The sequence below is a fragment of the Oncorhynchus tshawytscha genome, linkage group LG30 (genome assembly GCF_018296145.1).
Source record: "Oncorhynchus tshawytscha isolate Ot180627B linkage group LG30, Otsh_v2.0, whole genome shotgun sequence".
NCBI classification, from domain to species: Eukaryota; Metazoa; Chordata; class Actinopteri; order Salmoniformes; family Salmonidae; genus Oncorhynchus; species Oncorhynchus tshawytscha.
The window spans coordinates 45,329,007-45,346,506 of record NC_056458.1 but is presented as its reverse complement, the minus strand read 5'-3'; the positions used below and the strand labels follow the sequence as shown (position 1 = coordinate 45,346,506).

The 17,500-nt window shown below is 41.3% G+C and overlaps 1 protein-coding gene across 1 annotated transcript in view; it reads right to left on the bottom strand.

The window, feature by feature from the left end:
• Window positions 1–17,500, bottom strand: part of LOC121841367 (serine/arginine repetitive matrix protein 3-like) — a 143,770-nt gene that overhangs the window by 35,248 nt on the left and 91,022 nt on the right. The window contains exons 7-10 of the mRNA XM_042309152.1: window positions 9,760–9,795; window positions 9,222–9,272; window positions 2,958–3,068; window positions 652–829 (exon numbers count right to left, since the gene is read on the bottom strand). Of these exons, the coding sequence (XP_042165086.1) occupies window positions 652–829; window positions 2,958–3,068; window positions 9,222–9,272; window positions 9,760–9,795 (376 nt within the window). The remainder of the gene's footprint in view (window positions 1–651; window positions 830–2,957; window positions 3,069–9,221; window positions 9,273–9,759; window positions 9,796–17,500) is intronic.

Sequence of the window (17,500 nt, the reverse complement as noted above, 5' to 3'; positions counted from 1 at the left end):
TCAAATAGTATTCTCCACACTGTCTCCTCCTATCAACATGGTATCTATCCTCCACACTGTCTCCTCCTATCGACATGGTATCTATCCTCCATACTGTCTCCTCTCCTATTGACATGGTATTTATCCTCCACACTGTCTCCTCTCCTATCGACATGGTATCTATCCTCCATACTGTCTCCCTCTCCTATCGACATGGTATTTATCCTCCACACTGTCTCCCTCTCCTATCGACATGCTATCTATCCTCCACACTATTCTTCTGTTTAGTTACTCCTGTGCTTGGTTATTCCTGTGTGTAGTTATTCCTGTTTGTAGTTATTCCTGGGTTTAGTTATTCCTGTGTGTTGCTATTCCTGTGTGTAGCTATTCCTGTGTGTAGTTATTCCTGTGTGTAGCTATTCCTGTGTGTAGCTATTCCTGTGTGTAGTTATTCCTGTGTGTAGCTATTCCTGTGTGTAGCTATTCCTGTGTGTAGCTATTCCTGTGTGTAGCTATTCCTGTGTGTAGTTATTCCTGTGTGTAGCTATTCCTGTGTGTAGCTATTCCTGTGTGTAGCTATTCCTGTGTGTAGCTATTCCTACATTTGAGTGTAGTTTAGAAGGTAGGACAGGGTGAGGGGGAGGGGAGGGGGAGATAGAGGAGACTACGTACATCTTGCTCCTTGTCCTCCTCGACCGCGTGGCTGTTGAGTCTGCCCGCCTTGCCGTTGCAGCCGCGGTCGCTTTGGTGGTGGTGCCCGTTGTGCCACGTGACAGGACCGTCAGGACCGGGAGACGGGGAAGGGCTCACACAGGCCTTGTGTCCTTCTGTCTTGTGCTTGGAGTTGGGCCTGGAAAGACAGACAGACAGGAGTACTTGAACAAACCGGCCGCAATGCTATAATATTGTACAGTACAGTACAGTTTAAAGGCCCAGTGCAGTCATATATATATATATATATATATATATATAAAAAAATATATATATATATATATTATATATATATATATATATATACTTCAACACTGTGAAGTTGAAATATTATTGTGAAAATGATGAAAATGCCCTTTTAGTGTAAGAGCTGTTTGAAAAGACGGCCTGGAATTTCAGCCTGTTTTGGAGGGATGGAGTTTTGGCCTGCCTGAAGCTATTTGAAGCTATTTGCTATAGAAGCTATTTGTTTTTTTGGGGGGGTTTGAATAGAAACCAATCACAGTAAGGTACTTAATTGTTACCCAGAAATGATTTGATGTTGAGATAAAAACGGCTGCATTGGACCTTTAATAAATGGTACAAACTGTAAAGAGTACTGAACAAACCTGCTGTAATTACTTAGACTCAAGAGTACAGTACCAGCCAAAAGTTTGGACACACCTACTCATTCAAGGGTTTTATTTATTTTTATTATTTTCTACATTGTAGAATAATAGTGAAGACATCAAACAAAAAAAAGTGTCACACAAATCAAAATAAGGCCATATGTGAGATTCTTCAAAGTAGCCACCATTTAGCTTTGCACACTCTTGGCATTCTCTCAACCAGCTTCCCCTGGAATGCTTTTCCAGCAGTCTTGAAGGAGTTCCCACATATGCTGAGCACTTGTTGGCTGCTTTTCTTTCACTCCGTCACTCTTCTTCTTGGTCAAATAGCCCTTACACAGCCTAGAGGTGTGTTGAGTCATTGTCCTGTTGAAAAACAACTGATAGTCCCAATAAGCGCAAACCAGATGGGATGGCATATAGCTGCAGAATGCTGTGGTAGCCATGCTGGTGTGCCTTGAATTCTAAATAAATCACAGACAGTGTCACCAGCAAAGCACCATCACACCTCCTCCTCCATGCTTCACGGTAGGAACCACACAAGCGGATATCATCCATTCACCTACTCTGTGTCTCACAGAGACACGGCGGTTGGAACCAAAAATCTCAACCTTGGACATATCAGACCAAAGGACAGATTTCCACCGGTCTAATATCCTTTGCGCGTGTTTCTTGGCCCAAGCAAGTCTCTTCTTCTTATTGATGTCCTTTTGTAGTGGTTTCTTTGCAGAAATTCGACCATGAAGGCCTGACTCACGCAGTCTCATCTGAACAGTTGATGTTGAGATGTCTGTTACTTGAACTCTGAACCATTTCTTTTGGCTGCAATTTCTGATGCTGGTAACTCTAATGAACTTATTCTCTGCAGCAGAGGTAAACCTGGGTCTTCCTTTCCTGTGGTTGTCCTCATGACAGGCAGTTTTATCGTAGCACTTGATGGTTTTTGCAACTGCACTTGAAATATTCCGTATTGACTGACCTTCATGTCTTAAAGTAATGATGGACTGTGGTTTCTCTTATTTGAGCTGTTTTTGCCATAATATGGACTTGGTCTTTTACCAAATAGGGCTATCTTCTGTATACCAACCCTACCTTGTCACAACACAACTGATTGGCTCAAACGCATTAAGAACAAAATAAATTCCACAAATTAACTTTTAAGAAGTCACACCTGTTAATTGAAATGAAACCTCATGAAGCTGGTTGAGAGAATGCCAAGTGTACAAAGCTGTCATCAAGGCAAAGGGTGGCTACTTTGAAGAATCTAAAATCTAAAATATATTTAAATTTGCTTAATACTTTTTTTTGGGGGGGGTTTCTACATGAACAGTTATTTCACAGTTTTAATGTCTTCATTATTATTCTACAATGTAGATAATAGGAAAAAAATAAAGAAAAACCCTTGAATGAGTAGGTGTGTCCAAATGTTTGACTGGTACTGTATTTTGTACTAGCTATAGGCAGTTATAGACTCTAGAGTATAGTTATAACCTTTTAAACATGTTCAAGTCAGTCATAATATTTTCATTCTGACCACATAAGAATCACACATGTCTAGCAGAGCTGTTGCAAACCTTAGATGTCGATAGACCAAAAGGAGTCTGATTAAAAGCATGTATCTAAGGGTGGGGTTGGGAGCCACCATGGGGGGGTCCCTACCTGCCGAGGGACTTGGAGGGGCTGTGGCCTGTGGAGGAGAGTGATGCACTGTGGGAGCTACAGCAGCTGCCTCTACGCTGAGACGTCCTACTGGGGGACTCTAATGGGGACCTGTTGGACACACACACACATATATATATATATACAGACTCGCACACACACACACACACACACACACACACGCACACACACGCACACACAAGCATTTGGACAGACACACACAAACGCAAGCACACACAAACATTCGGACAGACGCACACACGCACAAACACATATACAGACCCCCACACACACGCAAATAACATGATCACTGTGGTGGACTGGTCACTGTGGTGGACTGGACACTGTGGTAGAATGGTCACTGTGGTAGACTGGTCACTGTGGTGGACTGGTCACTGTGGTGGAATGGTCACTGTGGTAACTGGTCACTGTGGTAGACTGGTCACTGTGGTGGAATGGTCACTGTGGTAGACTGGTCACTGTGGTAGACTGGTCACTGTGGTGGAATGGTCACTGTGGTAAACTGGTCACTGTGGTAGACTGGTCACTGTGGTGGAATGGTCACTGTGGTAGACTGGTCACTGTGGTAGACTGGTCACTGTGGTGGAATGGTCACTGTGGTAGACTGGTCACTGTGGTAGAGTGGTCACTTTGGTAGACTGGTCACTGTGGTAGAATGTTTATTTTGATTGGCGATTTCCTGCATTTATCAAAATCCCACCAGGTAGTCTGATTTCAGATGTGTCCATGTAAACAGGATTATTATGGCTCTTGTTCTTCTTGCAAAGCATGTTATCATTTTTTTTAAAACAAGATATTATATTAATCTGTCTATAATTACATTATTGTGTGCATGTTAACGTGCTCAATGAAACAGACTGAGATCATATCACATTCAAGCTTGTGAAATGCATCACAATATGGTTCACAGCGCTGTCTGGGTTTTAAACCGACAGCTGTTACGCCCCTTCCCTCCCACTATTTGGGAAACTTTTGCACATTTGTTGTTGTCTGAGTGAGAGAAATGCTGTAAATTAAATCGAGAGGAGTCGGTGTTCTAAAAGATGAGCCATTAGCATTTTATACTAAATACCTCTTCGATGTCATTTCAAGCAAACCACACCCTGCACTTCACATTTCCATATTTGAAAACATATGTACATTTACAGTATCAATGTTTTTGATCGCTATGTTTGAGCCAACGTTACAAAGATGACTGGCAATAGCTATGTTGGCAATAGCTAGCCATGTTGGCAATAGCTAGCCATGTTGGCAATAGCTAGCCATGTTGGCAATAGCTAGCCATGTTGGCAATAGCTAGCCCAATGCTAGCCATGGCAATAGAAGAAGCTTTCAAGTGATGCCCACTTGAACCAGATTGTGATTTATAATGGACTGTTTTTGGATTGCCTAAACAACAACAGTAATTGGAGCGGCAGGGTAGCCTAGTGGTTAGAGCGTTGGACTATTTCAAATCCCCGAGCTGACAAGGTACAAATCTGTCGTTCTGCCCCTGAACAAGGTAGTTAACCCACTGTTCCTAGGCCGTCATTGAAAATAAGAATTTGTTCTTAACTGACTTGCCTGGTTAAATAAAGGTAAAATAAAAAATAATTGTGTAATGGTGCGGACGCAGGGCTGTGTTCCAAACAAAAAACGACAAGCTTCCTTCAGTTCCTCAATGAGAAAACTAGGAGAGGTAAAAACACCTTATATAGTTGAAGCACTATTACAGCCTCGGGTCACATGGTCATAGCACTATTACAGCTCTTTCCTCGGGTCACATGGTCATAGCACTATTACAGCGCTTTCCTCGGGTCACATGGTCATATCACTATTACAGCTCTTTCATTGAGTCACATGGTCATAGCACTATTACAGCTCTTTCCTTGAGTCACATGGTCATAGCACTATTACAGCTCTTTCCTTGGGTCACATGGTCATAGCACTATTACAGCTCTTTCCTCGGGTCACATGGTCATAGCACTATTACAGCTCTTTCCTTGAGTCACATGGTCATAGCACTATTACAGCTCTTTCCTCGGGTCACATGGTCATAGCACTATTACAGCTCTCGGGTCACATGGTCATAGCACTATTACAGCTCTTTCCTCGGGTCACATGGTCATAGCACTATTACAGCGCTTTCCTCGGGTCACATGGTCATATCACTATTACAGCTCTTTCATTGAGTCACATGGTCATAGCACTATTACAGCTCTTTCCTTGGGTCACATGGTCATAGCACTTTACAGCTCTTCCTCGGGTCACATGGTCATAGCACTATTATGAGTCACATGGTCATAGCACTATTACAGCTCTTTCCTCGGGTCACATGGTCATAGCACTATTACAGCTCTTTCCTCGGGTCACATGGTCATAGCACTATTACAGCTCTTTCCTTGAGTCACATGGTCATAGCACTATTACAGCTCTTTCCTTGAGTCACATGGTCATAGCATATTACAGCTCTTTCCTCGGGTCACATGGTCATAGCACTATTACAGCTCTTTCCTCGGGTCACATGGTCATAGCACTATTACAGCTCTTTCCTTGAGTCACATGGTCATAGCACTATTACAGCTCTTTCCTCGGGTCACATGGTCATAGCACTATTACAGCTCTTTCCTTGAGGCACATGGTCATAGCACTATTACAGCTCTTTTCTCGGGTCACATGGTCATAGCACTATTACAGCTCTTTCCTTGGGTCACATGGTCATAGCACTATTACAGCTCTTTCCTTGAGTCACATGGTCATAGCACTATTACAGCTCTTTCCTCGGGTCACATGGTCATAGCACTATTACAGCTCTTTCCTTGAGTCACATGGTCATAGCACTATTACAGCTCTTTCCTCGGGTCACATGGTCATAGCACTATTACAGCTCTTTCCTCGGGTCACATGGTCATAGCACTATTACAGCTCTTTCCTTGAGTCACATGGTCATAGCACTATTACAGCTCTTTCCTCGGGTCACATGGTCATAGCACTATTACAGCTCTTTCCTTGAGTCACATGGGCACTATTACATAGTCATAGCACTATTACAGCTCTTTCCTTGAGTCACATGGTCATAGTCACACATGGTCATAGCACTATTACAGCTCTTTCCTTGAGTCACATGGTCATAGCACTATTACAGCTCTTTCCTTGAGTCACATGGTCATAGCACTATTACAGCTCTTTCCTCGGGTCACATGGTCATAGCACTGTGACTGGAACGAATTGCAAAAATCGCTGAAGTTGGAGACTTTTATCTCCCTCACCAACTTCAAACATCTGCTGTCTGAGCAGTTAACCGATCGCTGCAGCTGTACATAGTCTATCGGTACATAGCCCACCCATTTTTACCTACCTCATCCCCATACTGTTTTTATTTATTTACTTTTCTGCTCTTTTGCACACCAATATCTCTACCTGTACATGACCATCTGATCATTTATCACTCCAGTGTTATTAAACTGCAAAATTGTAATTATTCGCCTACCTCCTCATGCCTTTTGCACACAATGTATATAGACTCCCTTTTTTTCTACTGTGTTATTGACTTGTTAATTGTTTACTCCATGTGTAACTCTGTGTTGTCTGTTCACACTGCTATGCTTTATCTTGGCCAGGTCGCAGTTGCAAATGAGAACTTGTTCTCAACTAGCCTACCTGGTTAAATAAAGGTGAAAAAAAAAATAAAAAATTACAGCTCTTTCCTCGGGTCACATGGTCATAGCACTATTACAGCAACCACGTTAGTTGTTAATTATCTTTAGACACTCAACGCTTTAGACATTCAAATGAAATGTATCGCTTTGTTTGTGGACTTGTCAAAATCTTTTGATTCTGTTGATCATGTTATTTTATTGAATAACTTGTCCTCTGAAAGGCCTGAGCTCTGTTCATGGTTTCATCAATATCTTAGTGACAGAACTCAGGCCATCGTGACTGGATGGGGTTGAGTCCGAGTTTGTTGACGTGAATAAAGATGTACCACAGGGTTCGATTTTATATAAACACCATTGGTCAATCTGTAAAAAAATTCTAAACTTCATCTATATGCGGATGATATGCGGAATCGCTGCAGAATGCCATCCCATCTGGTTTGCGCTAAGTGGGACTATAATCTGTTTTTCAACAGGACAATGACCCAACACACCTCCAGGCTGTGTAAGGGATATTTGACCATGAAGGAGAGAGATGGAGCGCTGCATCAGATGACCTGGCCTCAACAATCACCCGACCTCATCCCAAATGAGGTGAAGGAGAATGAAGGAAAAGCAGCCAATAAGTGGGAACTCCTTCATGACTGCTGGAAAAGCATTCCAGGGAAGCTGGTTGAGAGAATGCCAAGAGTACGCAAAGCTGTCATCAAGGCAAAGGGTGGCTAATTTGAAGAATGTAAAATATATTCTGATTTGTTTCACACTTTTTTGGTTACTACATGATTCCATATGTGTTATTTCATAGATTTGATTTCTTCACTATTATTCTACAATGTAGAAAATAGTTTAAAAAAAATAAAACCCTTGAATGACATAGATGTGTCCAAACTTTTGACTGGTACTGTAAATGCTGTGTATAATGTGTATTTTTATGTTGTATCAGACAGAGCACATTTGGAAAAGAGACCTAGTTTTCACATTTCTTCGTTATCAAAATATATATGTATATATATATATTTGTTTTATAATCAAGTGCATTGAAATTACTTAGGAAATATGCACAGTTTGGAGAGGTGTTTAGTCACTTAGCAACACCAGTTAAACCGCTCACTCAAACCCACGGTTTGGAGAGGTGTTTAGTCACTTAGCAACACCAGTTAGACCGCTCACTCAAACCCACGGTTTGGAGAGGTGTTTAGTCACTTAGCTACACCAGTTAGAGATCTAACTCAAACCCACAGTTTGGAGAGGTGTCTGGTCACTTAGCAACACCAGTTAGAGTTCTAACTCAAACCCACAGTTTGGACAGGTGTTTGGTCACTTAGCAACACCAGTTAGAGTTCTAACTCAAACCCACAGTTTGGAGAGGTGTCTGGTCACTTAGCAACTCCAGTTAGAGTTCTAACTCAAACCCACAGTTTGGAGAGGTGTCTGGTCACTTAGCAACACCAGTTAGAGTTCTAACTCAAACCCACAGTTTGGACAGGTGTTTGGTCACTTAGCAACACCAGTTAGAGTTCTAACTCAAACCCACAGTTTGGAGAGGTGTCTGGTCACTTAGCAACTCCAGTTAGAGTTCTAACTCAAACCCACAGTTTGGAGAGGTGTCTGGTCACTTAGCAACACCAGCTAGACCGCTCACTCAAACCCACAGTTTGGAGAGGTGTTGGTCACTTAGCAACACCAGTTAGACCTCTCACTCAAACCCACAGTTTGGAGAGGTGTCTGGTCACTTAGCAACACCAGTTAGACCTCTCACTCAAACCCACAGTTTGGAGAGGTGTTGGTCACTTAGCAACACCAGTTAGACCTCTCACTCAAACCCACAGTTTGGAGAGGTGTTTGACCAATTAGACACCAATTAGACCTCTCACTCAAACCCACAGTTTGGAGAGGTGTCTGGTCACTTAGCAACACCAGTTAGACCGCTCACTGAAACCCACAGTTTGGAGAGGTGTCTGGTCACTTAGCAACACCAGTTAGACCGTTCACTGAAACCCACAGTTTGGAGAGGTGTTTGGTCACTTAGCAACACCAGTTAGACCTCTCACTGAAACCCACAGTTTGGAGAGGTGTCTGGTCACTTAGCAACACCAGTTAGACCGCTCACTCAAACCCACAGTTTGGAGAGGTGTCTGGTCACTTAGCAACACCAGTTAGACCGCTCACTGAAACCCTTGTCATAGTTTTTTATTATATTGCACCTACTCCAACATGTCATTGAACATTCTTATTATGTTACTGAATGTATCCAGAGTATTTTCACATTTCATTATTGACAAAATGTTGTGAAAAGTACAGGAAATGTCAAATTCATATGAATTCAACATTGTGGTGTTTTGGATTCAGTCTTGTGTCAGATGAACTGATGTGTCCTCACCTTTTGTTCTGATCATTTCCCCATAATGTCCATAGTGTTTTCTTAACCATGGTCGTGCATATGCTTCTTATGGTTCTTCTGTTAGAAACATTTCAATTTGGCCCTATCCATAATAGACCTATATTTCCATGAGTGTAAGGGGTTAAGTCTACGGAACATCTAACCTAACAGTCTGACGTGTCCATTATTGTAGGTTGGATTATATATTTTTTAAAGAGGGATCCTTACCTCTTTCTGGTTTTGTCTTTCAGTTTGTTCTTCGGGTCTTCTTTACCTGATCTGGAAACAGTGTGGTGTAGTTTCATTAAGCAGGTTAAAAGGGTTCAGTGCCTTCGGAAAATATTCATCAACCATTGACTTCTTACACATTTTATTGTATTTACAACATGAATTCGAAATGGATGAAATCATTTTTTCTCTCCCTCACGCATCTACACACAATACCCCAATTGAATTGGCCCACAGGTGAAACTCCAAGTTGTCGTGACATCTCAAGGATGATCAAAAGAACATTGGATGCACCTGAGCTCAATTTGGAGTTTCAAAGCACGTGATTTTTTAGATATTTCTGTTTTTCATTTTCAAATCAATTAATAAATACAATTTTGTTTATGTAATCCATTTTGAATTCAGGCTGTGAAATAAGTGAAGGGGTATGAATACTGTGTGTGTAATGTAACAAGCATTAGCCTAGTTACATTCACTGAGTCTGAATGTAAGGTTACATATGATGTGCACAATGTGTCATATTTATCTGCATACCCACCTGTATCTCCTCTTTCTCCTATGACCAGACGTCGACCTACAGAGAGAGAGAGAGAGAGAGAGAGAGAGAGAGAAAAGAGAGAGAGAATAGAGAATAGAGAGAGAGAGAGAGAGAGAGAAACCTCTGTTACTCACGCACAACTCAGATTGACCTAAACACATCTCTAAAAACAGATCAATTAAAGGGGATATAGGCTCATTCCTCAACGCTTGACTGACAACACACTGACTACACAAAGTCCTTCGTACTGTACAGAATGTTCACACTACTGTTGCCATGGTGATTAGTCAGCCAACAATAGCTATTATTTCCCCCCTCTTTTTACACTATTAATAGAAGAAGAAGAAGAACCGGACAAATGAACTGCAGTTAGTGGAGACGGAGGAGACTGAAATGAAAACATGCTTAAAAGTACTTTAGCTTCCTCTTTCAAAAAAAAACATTTGGTTTCGTGAATCATGGATGACTCTGTCATTTGTTAACAAGTTTCTGTAAATTATATTAGATAAAATTTCTATGTTGGAAATAAAAAATATTATTCGGTGCATTTTCACCCATATTTTTTAAATAATAGATTACACTAGATCTTTCTTGAGTGAGTTCCTCCATTTCTTTTTTTTTCCCTCTAACTTATTGTGTGTCTCTTTGTTACAGTATTTGTTACTATCTATCTGTAGTTAGTTTTTGTTTTAAAGATGTTACAGGAATTAAATTCCTTTATGTTTTATTTAACTAATTCAATTCAACACTCTGTCCACTCCTAAGAATTTGTAAGATCCTTATTTGTATAAAATGGACAGAGACCAGTCTCAAAACCAATCAGCAGCGTTTATTCTCGAGAGTACTGAACACGATACAGTTTACCACAGGTTATAAACTGAAAATGACGTCATTAGTTTTCGAACTGTCCCGTCTCTTCTCCCACCCTGGTACAAAGGCAGTATCTCAAGCCTTCCCACATCGTCTCCCTACCAATTTAATATAATTTATGACCGAGCCAAGGTCTTCCTGTGTAGATAAGCATTCTAGCCAGTCTGACGATAAGTTCATTCATTTCTACCAAGGAACAGACAGTCATTGTTCTAATTCTTGATTATATTTACACACATTATATTCAGTACTAAGATTAAAATAAAATTCATACATCTATACAGTAACATAATAGTATTCTGATTAGTCAGTCCTGATTGAAATGTATACATAATTAGTCATTATTGATTAAAAAAATCCCTTAACAAAAGATGAGCATTGAATTGCATGACCTCTAAAGGCACATCTAAAAGTGTCCCCATACAATACGGGGATCTGCTGTAACTATATTATGTAAGAAAAAATGATTTATGTCTTGGTTATTCATCCACTAAGCTAAATTAAAATGTTCAATATCCTTGTCCTTTTGACTTAAATCTATTTCAACATCTATGGCAAGACCTGATGATAGTTGCCAAGCAATAATCAACAACCAATTGGACAGAGCTTGAAGAATGTTGAAAAGAATAATGGGCAAATGTTGCTCAATCCAGGTGTGGAAAGCTCTTAGAGATTTACCCAGAAAGACTCAATTGCTGCCAAAGGTGCTTCTACAAAGTATTGACTCAGGGGTGTGAATACTTATGTAAAATGAGATGTTTCTGTATCATTTTTAAAAATCAATTTCCTAACATTTAAAAAAAAACAAAAGAAACATGTTTTTACTTTGTCATTACGGGGTATTAAACTGGATTTAATACATTTTGAATTCAGGCTGTAACAATAGAATGTGGACTAAGTCCAGGTGCATTAATAGTTTATGAAGGCACTGTATAATACAATACACAGAGCACTGGTCTAATGTAGTGTACTATATAGGTACTAGGGCTCTGATCTAAAGTAGTGTACTATATAGGGAATAGGGCTCTGATCTAATGTAGTGTACTATCTAGGTACTAGGGCTCTGGTCTATAGTAGTGCACTATATAGGGAATAGGGCTCTGGTCTAAAGTAGTGTACTATATAGGGAATAGGGCTCTGATCTAAAGTAGTGTACTATATAGGGAATAGGGCTCTGATCTAAAGTAGTGTACTATATAGGGAATAGGGCTCTGGTCTAAAGTAGTGTACTATATAGGAATAGGGCTCTGGTCTATAGTAGTGCACTATATAGGGAATAGGGCTCTGATCTAAAGTAGTGTACTATATAGGGAATAGGGCTCTGATCTAAAGTAGTGTACTATATAGGGAATAGGGCTCTGGTCTAAAGTAGTGTACTATATAGGGAATAGGGCTCTGGTCTATAGTAGTGCACTATATAGGGAATAGGGCTCTGATCTAAAGTAGTGTACTATATAGGGAATAGGGCTCTGATCTAAAGTAGTGTACTATATAGGGAATAGGGCTCTGGTCTAAAGTAGTGTACTATATAGGGAATAGGGCTCTGGTCTAGTAGTGTACTATATAGGGAATAGGGCTCTGATCTAAAGTAGTGTACTATATAGGGAATAGGGCTCTGATCTAAAGTAGTGTACTATATAGGGAATAGGGCTCTGGTCTAAAGTAGTGTACTATATAGGGAATAGGGCTCTGATCTATAGTAGTGTACTATATAGGAATAGGGCTCTGATCTAAAGTAGTGTACTATATAGGAATAGGGCTCTGGTCTAAGTAGTGTGTAGGAATAGGGCTCTGGTCTAAAGGTATAGGGAATAGGGCTCTGATCTAAAGTAGTGCACTATCTAGGTACTAGGGCTCTGATCTAAAGTAGTGTACTATCTAGGTACTAGGGCTCTGATCTAAAGTAGTGTACTATATAGGGAATAGGGCTCTGATCTAAAGTAGTGTACTATAGGTACTAGGGCTCTGATCTAAAGTAGTGTACTATATAGGTAATAGGGCTCTGATCTAAAGTAGTGTACTATATAGGGAATAGGGCTCTGATCTAAATGTAGTGTACTATCTAGGTACTAGGGCTCTGATCTAAAGTAGTGTACTATCTAGGTACTAGGGCTCTGATCTAAAGTAGTGTACTATCTAGGTACTAGGGCTCTGATCTAAAGTAGTGTACTATATAGGTACTAGGGCTCTGATCTAAAGTAGTGTACTATATAGGTACTAGGGCTCTGATCTAAAGTAGTGTACTATATAGGGAATAGGGCTCTGATCTAAAGTAGTGTACTATCTAGGTACTTGGGCTCTGATCTAAAGTAGTGTACTATATAGGGAATAGGGCTCTGATCTAAAGTAGTGTACTATATAGGGAATAGGGCTCTGATCTAAATTAGTGTACTATCTAGGTAATAGGGCTCTGATCTAAAGTAGTGCACTATATAGGGAATAGGGCTCTGATCTAAAGTAGTGCACTATCTAGGTAATAGGGCTCTGATCTAAAGTAGTGTACTATATAGGGAATAGGGCTCTGATCTAAAGTAGTGTACTATATAGGGAATAGGGCTCTGATCTAAAGTAGTGTACTATATAGGAATAGGGCTCTGATCTAAAGTAGTGGACTAAATAGGGAATAGGGCTCTGATCTAAAGTAGTGTACTTGGGAATAGGGCTCTGATCTAAAGTTCCACCAGAGAAAACAGATCTAAAGTAGGGACTATAGGGAATAGGCTTGATCTAAAGTGTGTTATAGGAATAGGGCTCTGATCTAAAGTAGGTCACTATATTGGAATCCCAACATGGGGACTAAATAGAAATAGGGCTTGATTGTGTTCTAAGTAGGGAATAGGACTGCCATTTAGTTTTTTGTTGTTCCACCAGAGAAAACCATGGGGACTATAGAGGCTTGTTGTGTTCTAGTGGGACTCATTTATTTGACTCACACCATGGGGACTATAGAGGCTTGTTGTGTTCTAGTGGGACTCGTTTATTTGACTCCCAACATGGGGACTGTAGAGGCTTGTTGTGTTCTAGTGGGACTAATTTATTTGACTCCCAACATGGGGACTATAGAGGCTTGTTGTGTTCTAGTGGGACTCGTTTATTTGACTCCCAACATGGGGACTGTAGAGGCTTGTTGTGTTCTAGTGGGACTCATTTATTTGACTCACACCATGGGGACTATAGAGGCTTGTTGTGTTCTAGTGGGACTCGTTTATTTGACTCCCAACATGGGGACTGTAGAGGCTTGTTGTGTTCTAGTGGGACTGTTTATTTGACTCCCAACATGGGGACTATAGAGGCTTGTTGTGTTCTAGTGGGACTCGTTTATTTGACTCCCAACATGGGGACTATAGGCTTGTTGTGTTCTAGTGGGACTCGTTTATTTGACTCCCAACATGGGTACTATAGGCTTGTTGTGTTCTAGTGGGACCCGTTTATTTGACTCCCACCATGGGGACTATAGAGGCTTGTTGTGTTCTAGTGGGACTCATTTATTTGACTCCCACCATGGGGACTATAGAGGCTTGTTGTGTTCTAGTGGGACTCATTTATTTGACTCAACATGGGGACTATAGAGGCTTGTTGTGTTCTAGTGGGATTAATTTATTTGACTCCCAACATGAGGACTATAGAGGCTTGTTGTGTTCTAGTGGGACTAATTTATTTGACTCACACCATGGGGACTATAGGCTTGTTGTGTTCTAGTGGGACTCGTTTATTTGACTCACACCATGGGGACTGTAGAGGCTTGTTGTGTTCTAGTAGGACTCATTTATTTGACTCACACCATGGGGACTATAGAGGCTTGTTGTGTTCTAGTGGGACTCGTTTATTTGACTCCCAACATGGGGACTATAGAGGCTTGTTGTGTTCTAGTGGGACTCGTTTATTTGACTCCCACCATGGGGACTGTAGAGGCTTGTTGTGTTCTAGTGGGACTCATTTATTTGACTCCCACCATTCTCAGACACAACCATTCCCTGATACTGTTCTGCTTATTAACCCTCTCGTCCTTCTCCTCCCCTCTTTTCTCCTAATTGGAGAAATATACAGTGCTATCCTTTAAAATGGAGCCCCAGCCAAAGAGAACTCAACCTGCTGAGCTGTTGTTACTGTACATAGTGGGCGGTGGAACACTAACGCCTCGGATTGTTAAAAAAGCTCCCCTCACCCCTCCAATTCCCCAATAGACATAGACAGTAGAGTGCTTCACGGGAGGCCACTCTAGGGACTCACCCACCACCTTGTTCTCCCCTTACTTAACCTTACATTATTCATCTATAGACAACACCTGCAATGCAGTGGATCTATGGAGAAATATGAGAGGATAGAGAGGCAAAAGAGGGGAGGTTTTATAAGTGGGAGGAGGGTTGAGGTGTTGGAGATGTGTGGGGGACAGTGATGCTCAGCAATTTGGTCAGAGGCTCATTTTTCTTGTTTTGCAGCTACCATATAGGTTTGGTTATTAGAGGAATGAGTTTAGCCCCAGAGAGAGAGAGAGAATGAGAGAGAGAGAGAGAGAGAGAGAGGGGGAGAATGAGAGAGAGAGAATGAGAGAGAGAGAGAGAGAGAGAGAGAGAGAGAGAGAAAAGAGAGAGAGAGAGAGAGAGAGAGAGAGAGAGAGAAAAAAAATGTGCTCTTTACAATAGCTTATTGTCATTTTCCTATTCCTGGGCAGTATTTTTTTATGCTGAGCTCTCTTTCTCCTTCTCTCTCTCCATTCTCTTTCTCCTTCTCTCCATTCGCTTTCTCCTCCTCTCTTTCCATTCTCTTTCTCCCTTGCTCTCTCCATTTGCTTTCTCCTTCTCTCCATTCTCTTTCTCCTCCTCTCTCTCCATTCTCTTTCTCCTCCTCTCTCTCCATTCTCTTTCTCCTCCTCTTTCTCCTTCTCTCTCTCCATTCTTTCTCCTCCTCTCTTTCCATTCTCTTTCTCCCTTCTCTCCATTTCTTTCCATTCTCTTTCTCCTCCTCTCTCTCCATTCTCTTTCTCCTCCCTCTCTCTCCATTCTCTTTCTCCTTCTCTTTCTCCTCCTCTCTCTCCATTCTCTTTCTCCTTCTCTTTCTCCTTCTCTCTCTCCATTCTCTTTCTCCTCCTCTCTCTCCATTCTCTTTCTCCTTCTCTCTCTCCATTCTCTTTCTCCTTCTCTCCATTCTCTTTCTCCTCCTCTCTTTCCATTCTCTTTCTCCCTTCTCTCTCTCCATTCTCTTTCTCCTTCTCTCTCTCCATTCTCTTTCTCCTCCTCTCTCTCCATTCTCTTTCTCCTCCTCTCTCTCCATTCTCTTTCTCCTCCTCTCTCTCCATTCTCTTTCTCCTTCTCTCTCTCCATTCTCTTTCTCCTTCTCTCCATTCTCTTTCTCCTTCTCTCTCCATTCTCTTTCTCCTTCTCTCTCTCCATTCTCTTTCTCCTCTCTCTCTCCATTCTCTTTTCTCCTCTCTCTCCATTCTCTTTCTCCTTCTCTTTCCATTCTCTTTCTCCTTCTCTCCATTCTCTTTCTCCTCCTCTCTCTCCATTCTCTTTCTCCTCCTCTCTTTCCATTCTCTTTCTCCTTCTCTCTCTCCATTCTCTTCCATTCTCTTTCTTCTTTCTCTCTCCATTCTCTTTCTCCATTCTCTTTCTCTCTCTCCATTCTCTTTCTCATTCTCTTTCTCTCTCTCCATTCTCTTTCTCCTCCTCTCTCTCCATTCTCTTTCTCCCTCCTCTCTCTCCATTCTCTTTCTCCTCCTCTCTCTCCATTCTCTTTCTCCCTTCTCTCTCTCCATTCTCTTTCTCCCTTCTCTCTCTCCATTCTCTTTCTCCTTCTCTCTCTCCATTCTCTTTCTTCTTCTCTCTCTCCATTCTCTTTCTTCTTCTCTCTCTCCATTCTCTTTCTTCTTTCTCTCTCCATTCCCTTCTCCTTCTCTCCATTCTCTTTCTCCTTCTCTCCATTCTCTTTCTCCTTCTCTCCATTCTCTTTCTTCTTCTCTCTCTCCATTCTCTTTCTCCTTCTCTCCATTCTCTTTCTCCTTCTCTCTCTCCATTCTCTTTCTCCCTTCTCTCTCTCCATTCTCTTTCTCCTTCTCTCCATTCTCTTTCTCCTTCTCTCCATTCTCTTTCTCCTTCTCTCCATTCTCTTTCTTCTTCTCTCTCTCCATTCTCTTTCTCCTTCTCTCCATTCCCTTTCTCCTCTCTCCATTCCCTTCTCCTTCTCTCCATTCCCTTCTCCTTCTCTCCATTCTCTTTCTCCTTCTCTCCATCCTCTCCATTCTCTTTCTCCTTCTCTCCAATATCCCTCCATCATTCTCTTTCTCCTCCTCTCTCCATCCATCTCTCTATTCTTTTTCTCCTTCTCTATCTATTCTCTTTCTCCTTCTCTCTCTATTCTCTTTCTCCTTCTCACCCTATTCTCTTTCTTATTCTCTTTCTCTCTCCATCTCTTTCTTCTCCAATATCCTCTCTCTCCAATCCATCCTTACCAATATCCTTATCAATATCCTATCAATATCCTTACCAATATCCTTATCAATATCCTCACCAATATCCCTATCAATATCCCTATCAATATCCTTATCCTTATCAATATCCTTACAAATATCCTTATCAATATCCTTACCAATATCCTTACCAATATCCTTACCAATATCCTTACCAATATCCTTATCAATATCCTTATCAGTATCTGTCACGACTTCTACCGAAGGTAACTCCTCTCCCTGTTCGGGCGGCCCTCGGAGTCGCCGGTCTACTAGCCGGTCTACTAGCCGGTCTACTAGCCGGTCTACCAGCCGGTCTACTAGCCGGTCTACTAGCCGGTCTACTAGCCGCTACCGATCCCTTTTTCTGGTTGTTTTGTCTGTGTTCCTTTTTACACCTGGTTTCAAGTGCTTTGATTTCTGTGT